The 18,411-nt window shown below is 40.7% G+C and overlaps 1 protein-coding gene across 1 annotated transcript in view; it reads left to right on the top strand.

The window, feature by feature from the left end:
• Positions 1-18,411, top strand: part of CACNA2D3 (calcium voltage-gated channel auxiliary subunit alpha2delta 3) — an 877,278-nt gene that overhangs the window by 512,744 nt on the left and 346,123 nt on the right. The window contains exon 12 of the mRNA XM_030205518.1: positions 15,309-15,387. Within this exon, the coding sequence (XP_030061378.1) occupies positions 15,309-15,387 (79 nt within the window). The remainder of the gene's footprint in view (positions 1-15,308; positions 15,388-18,411) is intronic.

Raw genomic sequence — 18,411 nt, 5'->3', positions numbered from 1 at the left:
TTACTTTGGAAGAATTATGGGCTATGCTAGCCTGACAGTGTCTTCTGAATGGTGTTGTAGAAGGATAAGCAAACCAGGATAGATCCAATTTTCCCTGTCCCACGGGTGCCCTAAGCTTTTATTAAGACAGTTATGAAAATTCTATTTCTTTGCAGGTTGAAGACTCTAATTAGTGCCTGTAATTTCTCTGATACAACCAGGTTAATATTAAGCCTCTGGAGTCCTTTCACTTTCATTTACAGATAAAAATCAGTTAACAGTTTGTAGCTAATTAGAAGTGTATTAAATATGCAGGCCTTAATTTATCAGTGGCAACACATGTATTCAGTAGTGCAACAGAAAATGATAAGGCAGAGTTTAATTTTAATTTGCAATCAAAGATGAGATTAATTTTCGGCCCATTTGCCATCACCTGACATCCTGAATGTCTTGCTACTTGTCTGCTTAGATATCAAGGCAAAGGAAGACAATAGATAATTTCTTCCTTATAGTTATGTTTTGAAAGATTCTTAGGATAGTCAATTTGCATTCTGTGGCTGACAATTTCTAAAATCTTAGTGGAACGTAGAATTATATATAATTTATACCACAACCATTGCTTTTAATATGTTAAGATGCAATTGAATATGAAACATTTAAGAGCTCATTTTCAAAAGAAAAGAACATGCAAAAGTGGCACAAGGGGCAGATGAACTTGTTTCTCTAACACGAAAATGTTTAAACCATATAATCAGACAACAACAAAAAGTTTAAGTCCAATATTTGCCGTAAGAAAAACGTTTTGAGAGTGGGCATTTTGGGGGCGTGTCATGGTAGATGCCCCCCTTGGGCCCATTTTATAATCCGTGGCAGTCTAGGGGTGTAGTCAGGGCAGGAGTGATCCAAAGTCGATCCTGCCCGTGCTGGGTCTGCTTTTAAAATGGCTGCCATTACCTCTAATGGCAATCTCAGAAGACTGCTGCAAGAGGTCACAGCAGCTATTTGAGGGTATAGCCGACATGGGCAAGAGTGAGTGGGGATCACTCCTGCTCTGACTACTGCTCTGGACCACTAGGGTAGTCTGGGATGAGGGCCTACTCTTTGCGTTCCCTTTTCTTTTCTTTGTATAATATGATTGCACTTAAGCAGTTATGATCTTGCAAAGTAGTTTATATGGTAAATAGAATGCTCCAAATAATTGCTTTTGAAACAAAAGTTTAGCGTGAATTTAAGTATGTAAATTTGGGATGATAAATTCCTTAGGAATTAGCATCTTTGTGGAGATATGACATCAGCTGTCACTCCAAAGGTGACGCAAAGTCAGCCATTGTAAAAGCACTGCGGCTTTTAGTTTTAGTTTTCATCAGCTGAGGACCATGTGTGCAAAGGTTATTTTGCTTGAAGGTACAATATAATCTTTCATTATTTAAATTACTATATACATTCTGGCTTGGATACTATTTATGTCGTTCTAAAGAATTTTCAGGCTCCGTTGAGTATGATTAAGATGCAGCATTTTAATCAAACTTGTGACGTGCAGAAGCTAGATTCTGTGAGAGAGGGACCTGCAGTGATTGTTTTTAAGCACAAGTACTGGTCAACTTATAGTGTTAGTAGGGAAATACTATTACTATGAAATGAAGTTTATATATATTGCTCTTCATTTAATTTTTCATAGCATACAGTCTTTAAATTCAGTAATTCAGCTTTTTTTTTTAAATTCTGGATTGTGTATCAGGCTGGTATAATATCTGAAGTATAGACCAGTGTAAGGACTCCTTTACACTATTTTAGTAATAATCTTTATCATGTTTATCCTTTAAACACAAAATGGAAAACATCTCAATGCTACCTACTTTCGTTACTTGAGGACATTTTGGGTAAGCATAAAAAGCTGGTACACATTGGGTTTTTTAAAAAATATATATTCTCACAAAGTTTTTTATATCAGAGGATATTAAACTACATCTACATTGACATGGGAACCTAAACATGCCAGAGTTGAGAAGCCTTTGTTAAAATAGCTCTCCCATTTATCAGCCTGTGCTTGCAGTTCCTGGGACTGAAGGGTAATCTCATGTGGGATTAGCAGAAGCTCTGACAATCCACAGTGGGCCTCATTGTTTCACATTCTGAAATCAGGCAATACGTTTTGGCTGCATTTTCAGTTTCTATTGAAAGTGGCTAGACAGTTTTGGTAGCAGTTTCAGTCGGCTTTTGAGCTCTTCCTCCCCTACAGGTGGCTCTTGGCTGATGTCCTCCTGTGATTCCTCTACTTCCACTGACTCCCTTTCCTCCGCCTGAGGTGCCTGTGCTGCTGTGGGCACATACAGATACAAACCTTTTTGGGGTGTTATTGGGGTACCTCACAACATGAATTCTAACAGGAATAGGTCTCTAGTAATACCAGTTTTAGTAAGTGAAGTTTCAGAAGCCAACATGTTCCCTCTTATCCTTAGATCCAAGCTCGCTACGCCCTAAATAATAGAAAGAACTAACTTCACAACCCAGTATTATAAAATAGAGTGTATATTTATTTACAATAGCAGCAAAGGTAATGTGGAAAGAAGGCAAGAATAAAGACAAAGGAAGTTTTATCATAGAAACAGCTCAGAGTAAATGCACATAAATCCTTAACTAGACTCCTAAATAAAAGTCACACTGAGCCCACAACACTTATAAAAAGTACATGGCACACATACAACCTGATGCAGACTTCTAGCCGGTGGCAGCATGTTCCTCAGATGTTCAATCAGATTCAGCATAGTCTACTCCTTGGATGTAATGTTAACAAAGCAGCCTCTTGCCTCAGATAAGAGCCCCTTTTATACAGAAATCATGGGCTACAGCTGTGCCAATGACGTACATTCTGGCCTTGGAGATGTGTACTCATAACACTGTTATCCCCATTATTATGACTTCAGGGGACCCCAACATTGTCTCACTGACTCTACATTGATGGGGTCACCTTATCAAGAAGCTGGGGTGTTATAAACAATGTGCAATATGCCAGCCACAGTGTCTCTTCAGCTGCAAGGGATACTCCAAGAGTTCTTAGCTGTTCTGGCCATGATATCGATGCTGATAACACCCTTGTTATTCTAGCACATCTGGACCCTTGTCAGCAGTCTTCATCTGTATGCAAGTTCACAGCTTCAGCAAATAAAAGGCTTTAGCAACAAAAGTTGGAATAACTCTGAGTCTGCATCTTACGGTCAGCTGGATAGTGCCATGTATTATAATCCCATATATCTTTGCTATATAGGAACACATACAGTACTTCATAGTGCTTGTTTTGCTCCTTAACTGCCTGCTGGTTGCTGGTTGCTGGTTCCAGCATCTGCTTCCAACTCAGAGTACTTGCCTTCACAGGGAAAGTAGAAGAAATGTGTCTGATGCACTAACTTACCTGTCGCAGCCTTCCCAAACTTACTGCTCCATGTGCACTCATATACCACAGGTTATGAGGACTGTCATTGTCATGCCACCACATGATGTATGCTTCCACATCCCACACTGCAGGAGCCAAGGGATATGGTGCACTGTGGATCTCAGAAACCATGATGCCAGACAGCAACACAATCAGGTGGGTAAAGGATAAAGGATAGTGGGAGTGGTCTGGAGAGCACAGTGAGAGGGCAACAGATGTTTTGAAAATAGGAACTTCCACTGGTTGGTGATGGGGAAGGGTAGAAGGCCCTCAAAATTACAGTCACAGCAGGACTATTAACTGGCAGCCTGACTGCTCCAAGACCCAACCATTAACCACTACTCCATGCAGATTTCTTAAGCCATGGCCCCTGATCAACAGTCTTTCTGCCTGCAGTCTGGAGTGCCTTATTCCCCTCTCCTCTGAGAACCTCTAGTACAGATGGGTTTCCTATCAGCTCCCCTAACTGTCCAAGCTTGCTGGAGAAAGGGTGAAATAGAGAAAACAGCCAGCACATTTTTATTCCCTAAACTTTACCTGATTTCCCAGCCTGTGTGGGAGTGTCCTGGGTTCCCAAGCCTTGGGTGCTGTCCTTAAGAAGGAGCCTGTACACCATGCACTCCATAGGGGTGAGATTCACAGGCTTCATATCCAGCGGGTTGGTTCCAGCCTTGAGCTTGACGAACCTCTCCAGGTGCTTCCATTTTCTTTTTATGTCCTCTGTATCTCTATTTTATGCGGTGGACCACATTAAGCTGCTGGCATATTGTCACCAATTCTTTCTGCTTGGTGTAAGCACAAATAGTTCGCCCTTTAGGAAAAAACAGGTTGGCTTGGCATGCCACTACCTCCTTCACTATGAGCTCTATTTCAGCATCACTGAAATTGAGCTTCTTGCTAGGGGCCTTCTTTTTTGGATGCCATTGCAATTGTGGCCTGTGCAGGTTTGAAAAACCTGAGATACAGACTTTTATAGAGTACTTTAGACATATCATCTGCGGGCACTTAGATGTTTTATAGATAAACATTTTTTTTAATAAGGGCTCACACATGAAAATGTTTTGGGGACAATGACATCTAAAATAAGCGATTTAGATGCCATTTTTGACCCTCAATATTGTTAAGGGGAGGCGGCTATCATCAGCCAGGAATTCTAAACACCTGGGAAACTGACTCTTATGCTCTCCATTCTGCCTCCACAGTATCAGGCAGCTGAACCCTGGGAGCCATGAGCCAGTTGGAGTCCCCATTTGCCACTGTATGCAGGTAAGCAGAAACCTCAGAACCTACCCTTCCTCTTCTGATAGGGAGATGACCCAAGATTTGGTCTGCCCCATGTTTCTGCTAACCAAAGACTCCTTATATTTTGCAGGACCTGGCTGCTGGACAAGATATAGCACAGGCACTGGTCAGCAGCAACACAGGAGACTGTGTATTTATTGTTTTAATGCAGAAACAAAGTAACTGTGGGGATATGTATAGATTGTACCCCGGTTAATACAACCATTTGTGGCTGTCTTCATGAGAAGCCTGGTGGGTGTTGGAGTCCCTGGGAATGGGTCTGTGTACCATGTGCTCTTCAGAGCTGAGATTCATAGGGTCCACATCCTGCAGACTCTCTGCAACTTTGTCCATCACCTCCATCTTCAGCTGCCTCCTGTTTTTCTGGCTAGTGCTTCAGACAGATTCCTTGGGTATGTCCTCACCACCTGAAGGGTCAGGGTGCCCCCAGGAACTGGCAGGGGCATATCTGGCCAAAGGTCTGGTCTCAAGAAAGACCCCACTCACATATGCCCTACAGCCATTGTCTGGAAGAAGGAAATGGACAATGAGATTGAAGTGATATGTGCTTTCCCCACATGTACAACCTGGTCGCAGCTTCCATATACTTTGCACCTGTGTCAGGTGCTGGAGTGGGCAATCTAATTTCAAAGGCTATTGTTGGCTGGGGCATCCCATTACTCATTCTCTGTCACCTTTTTTCTTGCTACTGGAGGTATGGCCTAATAGTTTGGAGTGTGGTGTGGCAGGTATGAGTCCCATTGGGCCTTCTTGTGATGCAGGGTACATTGGATCCTTCTTCATTGGACAACCATCTGGTAGAGCACTTGACATTAAGAAAGAGCTGCTCTGAATGTGTCTACTGAGACCCCTTTGGACACCTCTCCCCCCCCCCCCACCCCCATTCTACAATCTCCCTTTCCCAGGACTTACCTAGGAGTGTATCAGCAACAGAAGTTGTCAGCCTTGCCGATCAGGGAATGTACACATAATTTAGAAATTGGCAACAGAGACCTTTGCATGGAAATAACTGTGTATATTGTATATGAAACATAAATAAAAATGTAAAAATGTTAAATGTATCAAAAATCAGTCCATGGCCATCATTCAGGCTGCCACCGCTCCTCACAGAGCATCCTCAGTTCGTAGAGGATTTGCCCATGTATTGTTCTTATGGATCCCAGCTCCTGCTGCAAATCAGTGCACAGGCCTGTGACCTGCAGCAGGAGCTAGCCTAGGATGGTTGTGAAGGTGGGCTCCACCACAGGTGTGGCAGCTGTTTCCAGGGGGGCTCAGATGCAGTCAAGTATTGCGCTGCTGCATGGGGGACTGTTGGTCCACCTATCTCCCCCCTCAGGGGAATATATCCCTCCAGTGATCCTCCTCCTCAACATTCTCCTGCTGGGTGTGGCCCAATCATGGTGTGAGGAGCACCTCCCAGAAGCAAGGGTCCATGACCACCCCCTCCCAGGCCCTCTCAGCTGCAGGCTGGTCCGGTGCTGGCTGCTCGGGAGTTGGCTGATCCAGGCCTGGGTGCTCTAGAGCTGGCTGGTCTGGGGCTGACTGTGCAGCAGCTGTGTGACCTGTGTATTTAAAACTTTAGCTATTGAGAACAATACATCCTGCATGAATTGCATAGTGGTGCAGCTGGCTATCAGAAGGCAGAGGCAGGGACAACTGTGGGCTGCTAGTTGTTACCTTGGGGACATCTATGATCTGTGGTGTCAATGAGATGACATAGAAGGGAACCCAGAGCCAAGGATATGATAGATGTTTGTCCCCTGAGAGAGTTGTCTCCCTATAGGCATGCAAGCTGGGTTTTGGCCCTGCTGGAGGGCTCTGGTTGACCAAGCACTGGCTAAAAGATAGTATGCTACTGCCCTATTGCCTGACTGGGGCCATTGTTACAGATCTTGTCAGAGATATGTGTGTGTCCCCCAGTGACGTACCAAGGGGGCGGCGGTGGGGGCGGTCTGCCCCGGGTGGACGCCGCTGGGGGGGGGGGTGCCGCGCGCCAGTCAGCTTCGTTCTTTTCCATGCTCCCTCTGCCCCGGTCTCCGTATCTCAAAAAAGATATAGTAGAATTGGAAAAGGTACAGCGAAGGGCGACGAAAATGATAGTGGGGATGGGACGACTTTCCTATGAAGAGAGGCTGAGAAGGCTAGGGCTTTTCAGCTTGGAGAAGAGACGGCTGAGGGGAGATATGATAGAAGTGTATAAAATAATGAGTGGAATGGATCGGGTGGATGTGAAGCGACTGTTCACGCTATCCAAAAATACTAGGACTAGAGGGCATGAGTTGAAGCTACAGTGTGGTAAATTTAAAACGAATCGGAGAAAATTTTTCTTCACCCAACGTGTAATTAGACTCTGGAATTCGTTGCCGGAGAACGTGGTACGGGCGGTTAGCTTGACGGAGTTTAAAAAGGGGTTAGATAGATTCCTAAAGGACAAGTCCATAGACCGCTATTAAATGGACTTGGAAAAATTCCGCATTTTTAGGTATAACTTGTCTGGAATGTTTTTACGTTTGGGGAGCGTGCCAGGTGCCCTTGACCTGGATTGGCCACTGTCGGTGACAGGATGCTGGGCTAGATGGACCTTTGGTCTTTCCCAGTATGGCACTACTTATGTACTTATGTACTAAGTAACCTGTTCCGGGGCAGAGGGAGCATGGAAACGAACGAAGCTGACCGGCGCGCGGCACCCCCCCCAGCGGCGTGCACCCGGGGGGGGGTTCTTTCACCGGGGGGTGTCCTCTCGACGGGGGGGGTCGCGCTGTACCGGGGGGGCGCTGCACCCGGGGGGCGGGGCGCATCGGCGATCCGCCCCGGGTGTCAGCCCCCCTAGGAACGCCACTGATGTCCCCATACCTATGTGGCCTACAGCTGGCCAATAAATGGCGGAGGACCCTGTTTGATCCTCCCATCCTTCTGGCCACATGTACAACCTGGTCGCAGCTTCCATATTTTTTACTCATAGAATAACCTGAAGAGGTAGGTCTTTAAGTCTTTTCTGAACTGGAGGTAGTTCATGATGCTTCTTATGATTATGGGAATTGAGTTCCACCATTTTGAGCCCAGGTAGCTAAATCCCACCATGTAGGTGGACTTGTATATTACTTTTTTGCAGTTGGGCTGGTGAAGTAGTAAGTAACCTCTGATTCCTGGGTTTTCATTTCTTACCTTCTTTTAACTTCAGTTAACATTAAAGCTTATAGGCATTAAACATTAGCAAGCATGCCAAGGTCTTGGAGCAGTGTTTTTAACTTTTCTCCTGTTGTGACGCCCCTGACAGATGGTGTTTATGTACATGGCACATAATAAAAGAACCCAGATATCATTTTATTGTAGTTAAAAGTGATACAAGGAAAATACAAATTATTCTTAACAGAATTTACTTTTGTAAATAAACTGTTATTGAAATAGAAGTTATTATATTTAATTTTATTTTCTCATGAAAATGTATACTTTTGCTTATTTCATTGGTGAGAAATCTCAGAATGATATAAAGCTTTTCAATTTGTGGTTGGATGGTAGATAAGTTCACACTAAGGAGGCCTTTCACTAAAATGCACTAAAAATGGACTTCACACATTTTAACACAGACTCCTGTGCACTAAGCCCATTTTAATGCAGCTGTAAAATGGGATTTATTTTCTTTTTGCACATATAAAAAGTCTTTACATGTAAAAATGGCTCCCAATGAATGGAATTCAATAAGTGGCACCGAAGAAATTCAGCACTAAGCATTTTTCTATAAATAAGGTTTAGTGCAGATCCCACACCTAACTTGGGTGCTGGACTTAACGCCTGCTGAAACCCGATGAAAATGCTTGTACATGGAATTGCACAATACTGCGCGGTTAGGCAGTATTGTGTTATTCCATGCACAACTTTTCGGAATGCCCTGACTCGCCCTTAGCCACACCCTCTTTTGAGATTGTGCACCATGGGAGTTAGGCACCCTGCCTTATTGAATAGCGCACATCCAGATGCTTATGCAAATTTCAATGTGTGCCAATTAACAGCAATAATTGGTTCTTAGCCCCCAATTATTGATGGTTCAGAGCTCATTATCCAATTTATTTGCTAACATATCTGAAGCGCTCTCAAAGTTGGGCGGGTAACTATTGGTGCCATATATAGAATCCAGGGGATTATGTTTACAGTTACTAGTTTTCTAATTCCTATATAGTAACATAGGTGAGATACAATGACCCTATGCAACCCTGTAAAAAATACACTCCAGGTTGTTTTAACCATTTTCATTGCTTTGTCAGAATTTTGCTGTAATTCCTAACATCAGGCCATTGAGTTACTTGGATTCTAGAAACTTCTTTGTTCATAAGTGGAAAATCTTTGGTAAACTGCCAACGATGACTCTACATCTTTGTATGCTTGTTCCTGTTGCTAATTTTTTTGGAAAATAGTTTATGATTCCAATAATCCCTTCAAAATCAACTGCTATTGGAGATAATAGCTGGTTGTCAGATTATTAACTACCCTTGACTTAACTTGAGGCTATTAAATAACAAAAGAATAAGTTTGCCAGGTGCGTTGAATTATATCAAGAATTGCAGGATTTCTGTAATGGAGCACCACTGTCCAGGACAGACCTAGCAATGACTGCCAAACTTATTATCAGTTTAGACTGTAGGTTGGACGTTATCCCGGGGCTAGTAATTTATCATGTGCATTCCATGTACTTTCTATAATTCATTCTATGCCATGTATTATAAAATAAACAGTATCCCGGATGCCTTTTTGCTTTTCAATAGTGCCTGTTCTCTGTGCACCATAGAGTCAATTTTCAGCCACACAAATTTACATGGACAAGTTATCTGTTTAAAGTTATGCAGATTTTCAGATAATCCTAAATCTGTAAATAGGATCACTGAAAATCCAAGGGGTACAAAATGGCGGTAAGTACTAACATGTGCTTATTGTACGGGAAAATGCACAACTGCGGGGTGCACTCAGGAATTCCACAGTAGTGCATTTTCCTATGCACACTTCCCATGTTTTAAAAATACTTTTCAGTTTTTAGCGCTGGGGTCATGTTTGGGGGGGCAGAGAGTAGGCATGCCCAGTGCTAATAGGTTAATGCAGATACATTGCTGTACACCTACCATTTAGCTCATGGTTAACACGTGAGCCCTTTCCTCTACTAAATTGGTGTTGGTAAGAACTCACATGTTAATAACCACGTGTTAATTGGGAAATTAGCATACAGCCATTAATTGAGAAAATGAAAAATTGGCCATTTTACAGCTGCACTGAAAGTGACCTCAATGTGCGGAGAAACCCACACGCTAGTCATAGCGCAGGATACCTTTTGGTGCAGCTTAGTGAAAGGGCCCTAAGTTATTACTTTAAGAAGGTAATTTTTAAGCCTGTAAAATGCTACTTATAGAAGTACCTCAAACGTAAAAGTGCACACGATGACCAGAACGTGGATGTGGATGGGTTTTGGGGCAGGTGGTATGCAGAGTATAGGTGGAGACATATGTACTTTATAAAACATATGCATTAATGCATACTTTACATGTGAACAATCACACTTGCTCCCAAGCAGGTATAAATGTCCATGGCTTTAGTTTGGTTGTAGTTTTAGCATGGCTTAGTAACTGGGCCCTAAGGGCAGTTATATGTGTAACTGCTAATTAGCACCAATTATAGCCAATAATTGGTTGCTAAAACTAATTAGTATCTAATTATTAAATTAAGTTATGCACACAACTTGTCTTATTCTATAGCTTGAGTGCCCAACTTTCCACTAGAAGCATCAAGTTGGCTGTGCAAGTTCATAGAATGAGGGGGATAGTTTGGGTTGTAGTGTGCACTGACCATTAGTGCTTGTTTGTACTAATGGCTACTGTGTGCTAAGAACAGCCAGTGTTACTACTACTACTTATAATTTCTATAGTGCTACTAGACGTACGCAGCGCTGTACACTTGAACATGAAGAGACAGTCCCTGCTCGACAGAGCTTACATTCTAATTAGAACAGACAAACAGAAGAAATAAGGGGTAAGGACAAAGAGTAGCAAGATTCCGTGCAGAATCCTAAAGAGTAGCAAGATTCTGGAATCCCATAGTAGCAAGATTCTGTGCAGAATCCCAAAGAGTAGCAAGATTCTGGAATCCCAAGACTACTGCTTATCATTTCTATAGCGCTACTAGACGTACGCAGTGCTGTACACTTGAACATGAAGAGACGATCCCTGCTCGACAGAGCTTACAATCTAATTAGGACAGTGTTGTAAAAATCCCATGCAATATGTATGTACTAGGTTTAATAGGCTTTAAATGTGCCACCAAATCATAGCTTCCTCTCTTCCGGTACAATTATACTGGCTTAGAATTTACTATCGCTCCATGTTTAAAGTCCCCTGTCTTACACACAAACCCCCAAATTCTATAAATGGCACCTTAAGTTGTGCCAATCAGCACCGATAATTGGTACTTAACCAATTAGTGACACTAATTGGCTTTAATTAGAATTTACACGCACAACTTTCTAGGTGTATTCTATAACGCGGCGCGTGTAATTTCTAAGGTGTGCAGCTGAAAAGTGGGCATGGAATGGGTATGGGCATGGAATGAGTGGGTCATGGGTGTTTCAAAAAACTATGCGTACTATTATGGAATGGACCCGATCTGCACCTAAGTTAGGTGCAGGTATTTAGGCCTGGTTTTAGATGGCCTAAATGGGGTGCCTAAGTTTTAGCCGCAAGGCAGCTGCTAAGCATATTCTATAAACTACGCCTAAATTTGGGCATAGTTTATAGAATTACCAATTTTTCAGTTGGCGTTCAGGCCTACAGCCGTGCCTCTTTGACTTTTTTTAAAATCTGCGCTCACACTTCCAGGACCACCATCTTCTAAGCTATCTCTTCTGTGTATAAATGGTCGCTGTCCTTTTAAAAATGGAATAATTTTCTATTTATGTTAAATATTTATTTGGTATTTTATTGTGAACTATTGGTTTTGTAATGTCGGTTTATCACATTCCCAATAAACTGAAAACTATAAACTTTTAGACAGGCCTTTAGTTCTACATCTAGTGTGTTTTCTTGGGCATTTGGCTTCTCAGGTGCTTTTTGTCTTTGCTCAAGTGCCTGTATTGCAGTTTCTCTAACGGATGGGGATTCATACTCAGTTGCAGTGTTTGTAGGGCTGGTTTCAATTACATTGTAGTGGTATATTTGTTACATTTTTATGTGGTTTTTTTTTTATTTACCTTGGTATTTACAAATTCCTTTTTATTTGCATAATAAATTGTTATAGATTTTTGCTTTTGAATGTGTTGTCTTGCTTTGGTGTGTACATTATATTTCATTTCTATAGAGTTTGCTATTATGTTTGATTTTATATCTTTTATATTATTATTTTAATTATGATGTTTCACCTTGAACTAACAGTAGAAAGGTGGAAAATAAATAAATGTGACCTACTCTAGTGAAAAATGAACACCCTTTCAGTATCATCAATGTCATAGTCTATTTTTCATGCTGATCAATGATAGCTATTTGTTGGAATTATATCACTTGTAAACTTAATGCAGTTTTCTACTCTTCTGTTCTAGGTTAGTTTTTTTTGCCTTTCTCCTTTTTAGATAAAATAGGGCTCCTTTTATTAGGTACATAGTTGTAGTTTGATTATTTATAGATTAAAGTAGAGCATTAAACATAAATCTCCTAAATGGATTCAGTCTCCACAAGGACAATATTCCAGTGCCTCTTTCCTGAAGATAAACATTGACAAAGATTTATGTGCCATTTCTTCAGGATAATCAATTTGTATACTTTCTCTTTGGTTGAGATAAAAAGGTTCTTTTCTATTTTACCTTTTCAAGCCTTCACTAAGACATGGAATAGAAAAATAAAGGCACTTTTTAGTGCTTTACTCATTCGATTCTCAAATTAAAAAATAAGTATTCTAGTTGCAGGAGGCTTTTTATTAAAATGTGTATTTTATAAAATATGTGCATACTTTACAATTCCACCTCACTCACCCAAACTGCTTAAATTTATGGACCGATTGCGTGTGTAACTTCATAGAATACTGCCATGCACATGGGTAAGTGTACACTGATGTATGTAAATGGCAGCATCATGCATAAATCATTAGAGGGCTGTTCACAGGGGAGGAATATGGATCAAAGGCGGGGCCGACATTTACTTGGCGATTTATGGAATACTGCAAGTTGTGCACATAAATGTTACATCTAGGTACTAAGATTTATGTGAGTCATAGTTCAGTTAAAGTGTTTAGCACCTAAATTTAGGCGCTGATGCCAGGTTATGGTAGTATTCTATAAGAATACTTATGAGTCTAGTAGAATGGGCTCATTACCCACAGTCCCCCTAATTCTATACAAGTTGCCAAAAATTGTGTGCTTAAATTTTGGTGCGCTCCCAATTTGCACATGCAATTTAATTGAATAATGATCTCAGTAGCACCAATAATTGGCTTTTTAACAAGCAGTTATTGGCACTAATTAGATTTAATTGAAATGTGTGCATGTAAATTTAGGTGCGAGATCCATGCGTAAATTGTATGTATGAGTCATAAGGGTGGATCGTGGACATTCCTTTCAGTTATGCGCATAGTTACAGAATAAGGGCATTCGTGCCTAAATTTACGCATGGATATTTGCAGCACGTTTTAGTTGGTGCAAATAGCTGTACCTAAAGTTATGGACGATTCCCGGGTGTAAGTGCTGTTCTACAAACCACATTTAACTTTTTGCACATTTTGTAGCATAGTGCGTTTTTCAGTGACAATTGTTTTTGGGACCATAGATAGAATTTACCGCGTTATACCTACATACTGGTGCCCTATTATAGAACTGCCGCCTATGTGTTGACACATTGCATTTTCTAAAGGACATATGTACACTGAAACTCCACCCCCTGCTCCACCCAATTCAAAACTACTCCCTGAGTAATGTCTACATGCATATTACATAAAATTAGGCACTATCTTTTCATGCATCTACATGTTATTCATGTAAACCCTACCCCAGTGGTTCCCAAACCTAAACCTGGAGGCACCCCAACCAGTCAGGTTTTCAGGATACCACAATGAATATTCATGAAAGAGATCTGCATGCAGTGGAGGAGGTGCATGTAAATCTCTCTCATGAATATTCATTGTGGGTATCTTGAAAACCTGATTGGCTGGGGTGCCTCCAGGACCAAGTTTGGGAACTATTGCCCTACTCTATTTTTAAGAATAATTTTCCATAAATAATCTCCTAAATGGATGGGATGGTTTTATCAGACATAAACCCCCAGATTCTATGATTCTGAGTTGCATGTGCAATTAAATTAATTAACGAGTCATTGACACTCAATGATTGGCTGCTAACAATCAATTATTGGCATTAATATGCGCTAATATGGAGTTGCAAGTGCAATTACCTAGGCACAGTTCTATAAAGAACCGAGCCTAAATCCAAAAGGGGGCATGGCCATGAGGGCATGGGCGGGGCATGGGCATTCCCAAAAGTTATGCGCAGTGTTACAGAAATGGGGGATGAGTACCCAACACCTCATCACCCCACCCTTCCCTAAAAGCCTTTTTTCTATAACTATTTTTCCAGTTCTTATTGTTATCCATGATCTTTTGTAACAAAAATTGTACCTTTTACTCTGGAATGGCAACGCCATAACAGGTTTGTGTAAGCCACATTGAGCCTGCAAATAGGTGGGAAAATGTGGGATACAAGTGCAATAAATAAATAAACTTGCACACCAGGATTTACACATGGTCTCAGCAGATGTAAGGTCCCGATGCCTAATTTTACTTTTGATAATCGGTGATTTGTACTATTCCATAAAAGGCATTCATCCCAGAGTGTCCTTTATAGAATAGTATTGATTTTTCCTGCCACCCAAATTTGGGTGACAATTACTGAATCTAGCCCAAAATGTCATGACATTTGTTTAAAGTCCTCCCAAGGACTTTCACTAACTACACCCTCTCCAAAAGACATTAAACGATGTGATACCTGCAAGCGAGCCTTCTCCGGAGATTCCCCCACACTCTAGAATGCATTGCCTGAAAGGCTCCGCTTAACACAAGACTATCTCTACTTCAGGAAGCAGGTGAAAGCTTGGCTCTTCAACCAAGCCTTTAATGGAAGAAGTAACTAACTTGTTAGTCTCACTCACACGCACAAGGATTAACTCGGGCTGCACATACTGTAGCGGGACATGTTTATCCACTCCTAGCCTAACTGAGATAATATTTAACCATCTCTCTGACCTCATGTGCAATTTTCTTCAAATCAGTCACCTAACTTTCAAATTCTTCCTACTTTCTTACTCATCTATATGTTACAACTTTGCCTTACCCTTCACTACCAATTATAATGTTCTATTACGCATTGTGTTGTCATTGCATGTAGTATACCATGCCATATTTTGTATTGTTACTTGAATATTGAATATTTTTACTGCTGTAATTGCCTATTGCTCATGTTTGATCTATTCTTACTGTACACCGCCTTGAGTGAATTCCTTCAAAAAGGCGGTAAATAAATCCTAATAAATAAATAAATAAATCTATGCAATGAATGTTAATTGATTTTGTTCCCTGCTTTCAGGTTCGCATGTTTACATATTTAATAGGAAGAGAAGCTGCTTTTGCTGATAACCTCAAATGGATGGCTTGTGCTAACAAAGGTTAGTGAGTAACATGAAACTCTATTTTTCTAATATTCATGATAAGATCTGATGACTTAGGTTTTGATTCCTCATAAAGGACCAGCAGCAAAGATATCGTAGAATAGAAGCTTTTGAGACCATTCAAGACCCTTCTTCAGATGTGACCATGGTTCTGAGGATCTTTTAAGGATTTGGCCTGGCCAGTGGTTCACTGGTAATATTGTACATAGCCATTTAGAAGACCTGAGTCTTATTTCTAAGTTAGCTAGGCTGGGAATACTGAAGAGTCATCAGTCCTAGGATATAGAGGGTGTCAATCATTACTTAGCTGCACCACAGAGAGGCCAGGCTGACTGTTATTACCTGAGATTTGGAGGGAACTGCAGTTTCTGACCCCAGGATATTGTGAGAGGAGAAGAAAATAAAGGAGGAAAGGGAGGGGGAACAGATAGTTACACATGAAGGTTCTTGGTATATAATGGTTATAGCTCCTATTCTGAGGGTTCCATGATGTTTACTAGAAGAATTGACACTACTGAATGTGGTCAGGTGGAGGCAAAGAGAGGTCTCTTGCCAGGATTCAATGTAATTTCAAACTTTGATGGAGGTTCAGTAGTTTTGAAGACTGCAATGGTTCCACCAAGGAGCTGTCCATGACATTTTGTCCCATTCATATTCACAAACCAGTGAAATCACAAACCACAGAGAAGATTTGTTGAGAAATATTCTATTCTCCCTTACTCTTTACCATTATTATGCAGAAAATGCTGGTGTTGATAATAGAGAAGGCCTCCAAATGGATTGCTTTTTTTCACTTGCTGAGGGTAATTCTAACACATGGCACCTACAAAAGGCACTGGTTATGATGCTTATTGCAGGCATGTTTATAAAGAAAAGTAGGCAGCTACTTGTCATTATTTAATACTTGCGCAAATGGCCCAAAACACATGTATATAGCTGGTGTAAATACCCACATCAAGGTGAGTAATACAGCATGCACAAATTATAGCAATCTATAATTTATGTGTGTACCTGTGTGCCCTTCCCACATTTCACCCTTTTCCTCTAGCTGATATTTCCACTAAAGAGGCCAGTTAAATGCATAAATCACTAGAATTTCACTATTTGCACATCTTCTTACCACCTGAAGCAAGATAGCTCCTTATTGAAGTAGCCCTATCATGATTAGATATAATGAACTTCACTCCTATGTTAAGGTATTCTGGATATGATCTCAATCTCTCAAATTTACTGCCAGTGCTCACCTTAATACTTGCATGGCACAAAAAGAGCTTCCTTCTGGAATTCATAGGATGTAATATTTATTTATTTATTTGTTACATTTTGTACACCACATTTCCCCACCTATTTGCAGGCTCAATGTGGCTTACATAGTACCGTAATGGCGTTCGCCATGCCGGTTGATAACAAATACAAGGTTACATTGTGGTCGAATGAGATAGGTGTTGTCAGGCACCATGAGGGTCGAAGGGAATGAAGATAATTTATCAAGGTACGCTTGGAAGTTTTTTTTGTTCAGACCAGTAGCACCCCAAATATTTGGAAATATTTCTAAGGGATCTGTTTACTAGCGTTTTTAGCATGCGCTAACTGTATTGGCACCCACAATATGGGCGCCTACACAGTTAGCGTGCGCTAATTTTGTTCAACACTAAAAACGTTAACGCATCTTAGTAAACAGGGCCCTTAGTCTCTAATGGCATTTCTTGCTTTTTGAGGTTCTTTTGTTTTTCCATTCAATGAATGGATGCAACTTGACATTGACACTTTTATTAGTGTCATTCTTGAGCTTTGCTCTTTTACTGGTCTTCTTGCATCAACCTTTTTGTCAGTTGAAATTGAACTGTCCCAGCTGATCACATCCTCTTTATTCACCACAATTCTCTTAGGATCATGATCTTAATGTTTTCTGATATAGCAGTCCAAGTGTTTGCACAGTTTCCAGTGGATGTGTCATGCTACCTTATTGTGCCTTTCTGTATTCAGGCCTTTTGACATCAGCACAATACAACAAGCAAAATATGTGCAACTTTTTCCAGTTCTGACTAATAGAATTTACATTTGTCTGTTTTCCCAGTTTTTCGATGCTTGCTATGAACCATCTTGTTTTAGTCTACTGTCTTGTGCTGCAACTATCAATCTCTCATCCTTAAGCTTCACCTCTCCTTAACCATTCCTATGTCAGTTTTTGAATAATGCACATTTTCTGAATTAATACTTTTTGTTTCCCAGTCTATTTGTGCTTTTGCCACTTGTTTTACAAATTTGGTTTCTACATTTCCTATTGGAGTTGGTGACTCTTATTCATTCCTTCTGTTCATTGGATTTCTAGTCCAAGTTAAGAATGGAGAACAATTCTTAACTTTATCTTTTGCATATTTGAGTCTGTTGATACTGTTTAATATTAGTTAAGGCTTATGATATCACTTCAATATGAATAATCTATTTCTATAAGACTCTTCCTCTCAGCATACTCTTATTCTTATCGGTTACCTTGTAGACATAGGAGAGTTTTCTTGTTACATTCAGTTTTTTAAGATCAAGAGGCCAGAATACATTTCCAAAGCTGTAGGAGAGGACTGGAATTGCAAACTGATTGATGGATTATATTTTATTTTATGCTGGTAAACTATTTTTCAATATCAGTTTTAATCTCTTGTGATATTCTTTGCTGATCTTTATTCTCAGAAATGTACGCTGGGTTACTGCTCCTTCCTCTACTCCTTGATATTGATATGCACTTTCCTGTTCAAGTTCCTTTATGTCACATTCTTCACCCAGTGACATCTTTTCAGTTTTTCTTAAGTTTCTTTAAAGGAAGGTTGCCTTAGAACATTTGTGAAGGCCAAAAGTCATCCTGTTGTCATCTGCAAAACTTTATGGTACTCATAGTTGTTCTGCTAAGAATTAATCACTACACCTATGCAGCTTCAAATCATCTATACCTTTTTCAGTAGTTGCTCAAGGTGAGTTGGTACACTAGCAGGCTTATTTTTGAAAGAAAAGAGCACCCATCTTTTG

This window comes from Microcaecilia unicolor, chromosome 6 (assembly GCF_901765095.1).
Source record: "Microcaecilia unicolor chromosome 6, aMicUni1.1, whole genome shotgun sequence".
In the NCBI taxonomy this organism is placed as follows: Eukaryota; Metazoa; Chordata; class Amphibia; order Gymnophiona; family Siphonopidae; genus Microcaecilia; species Microcaecilia unicolor.
This window is presented reverse-complemented; position numbering and strand designations above follow the sequence as displayed.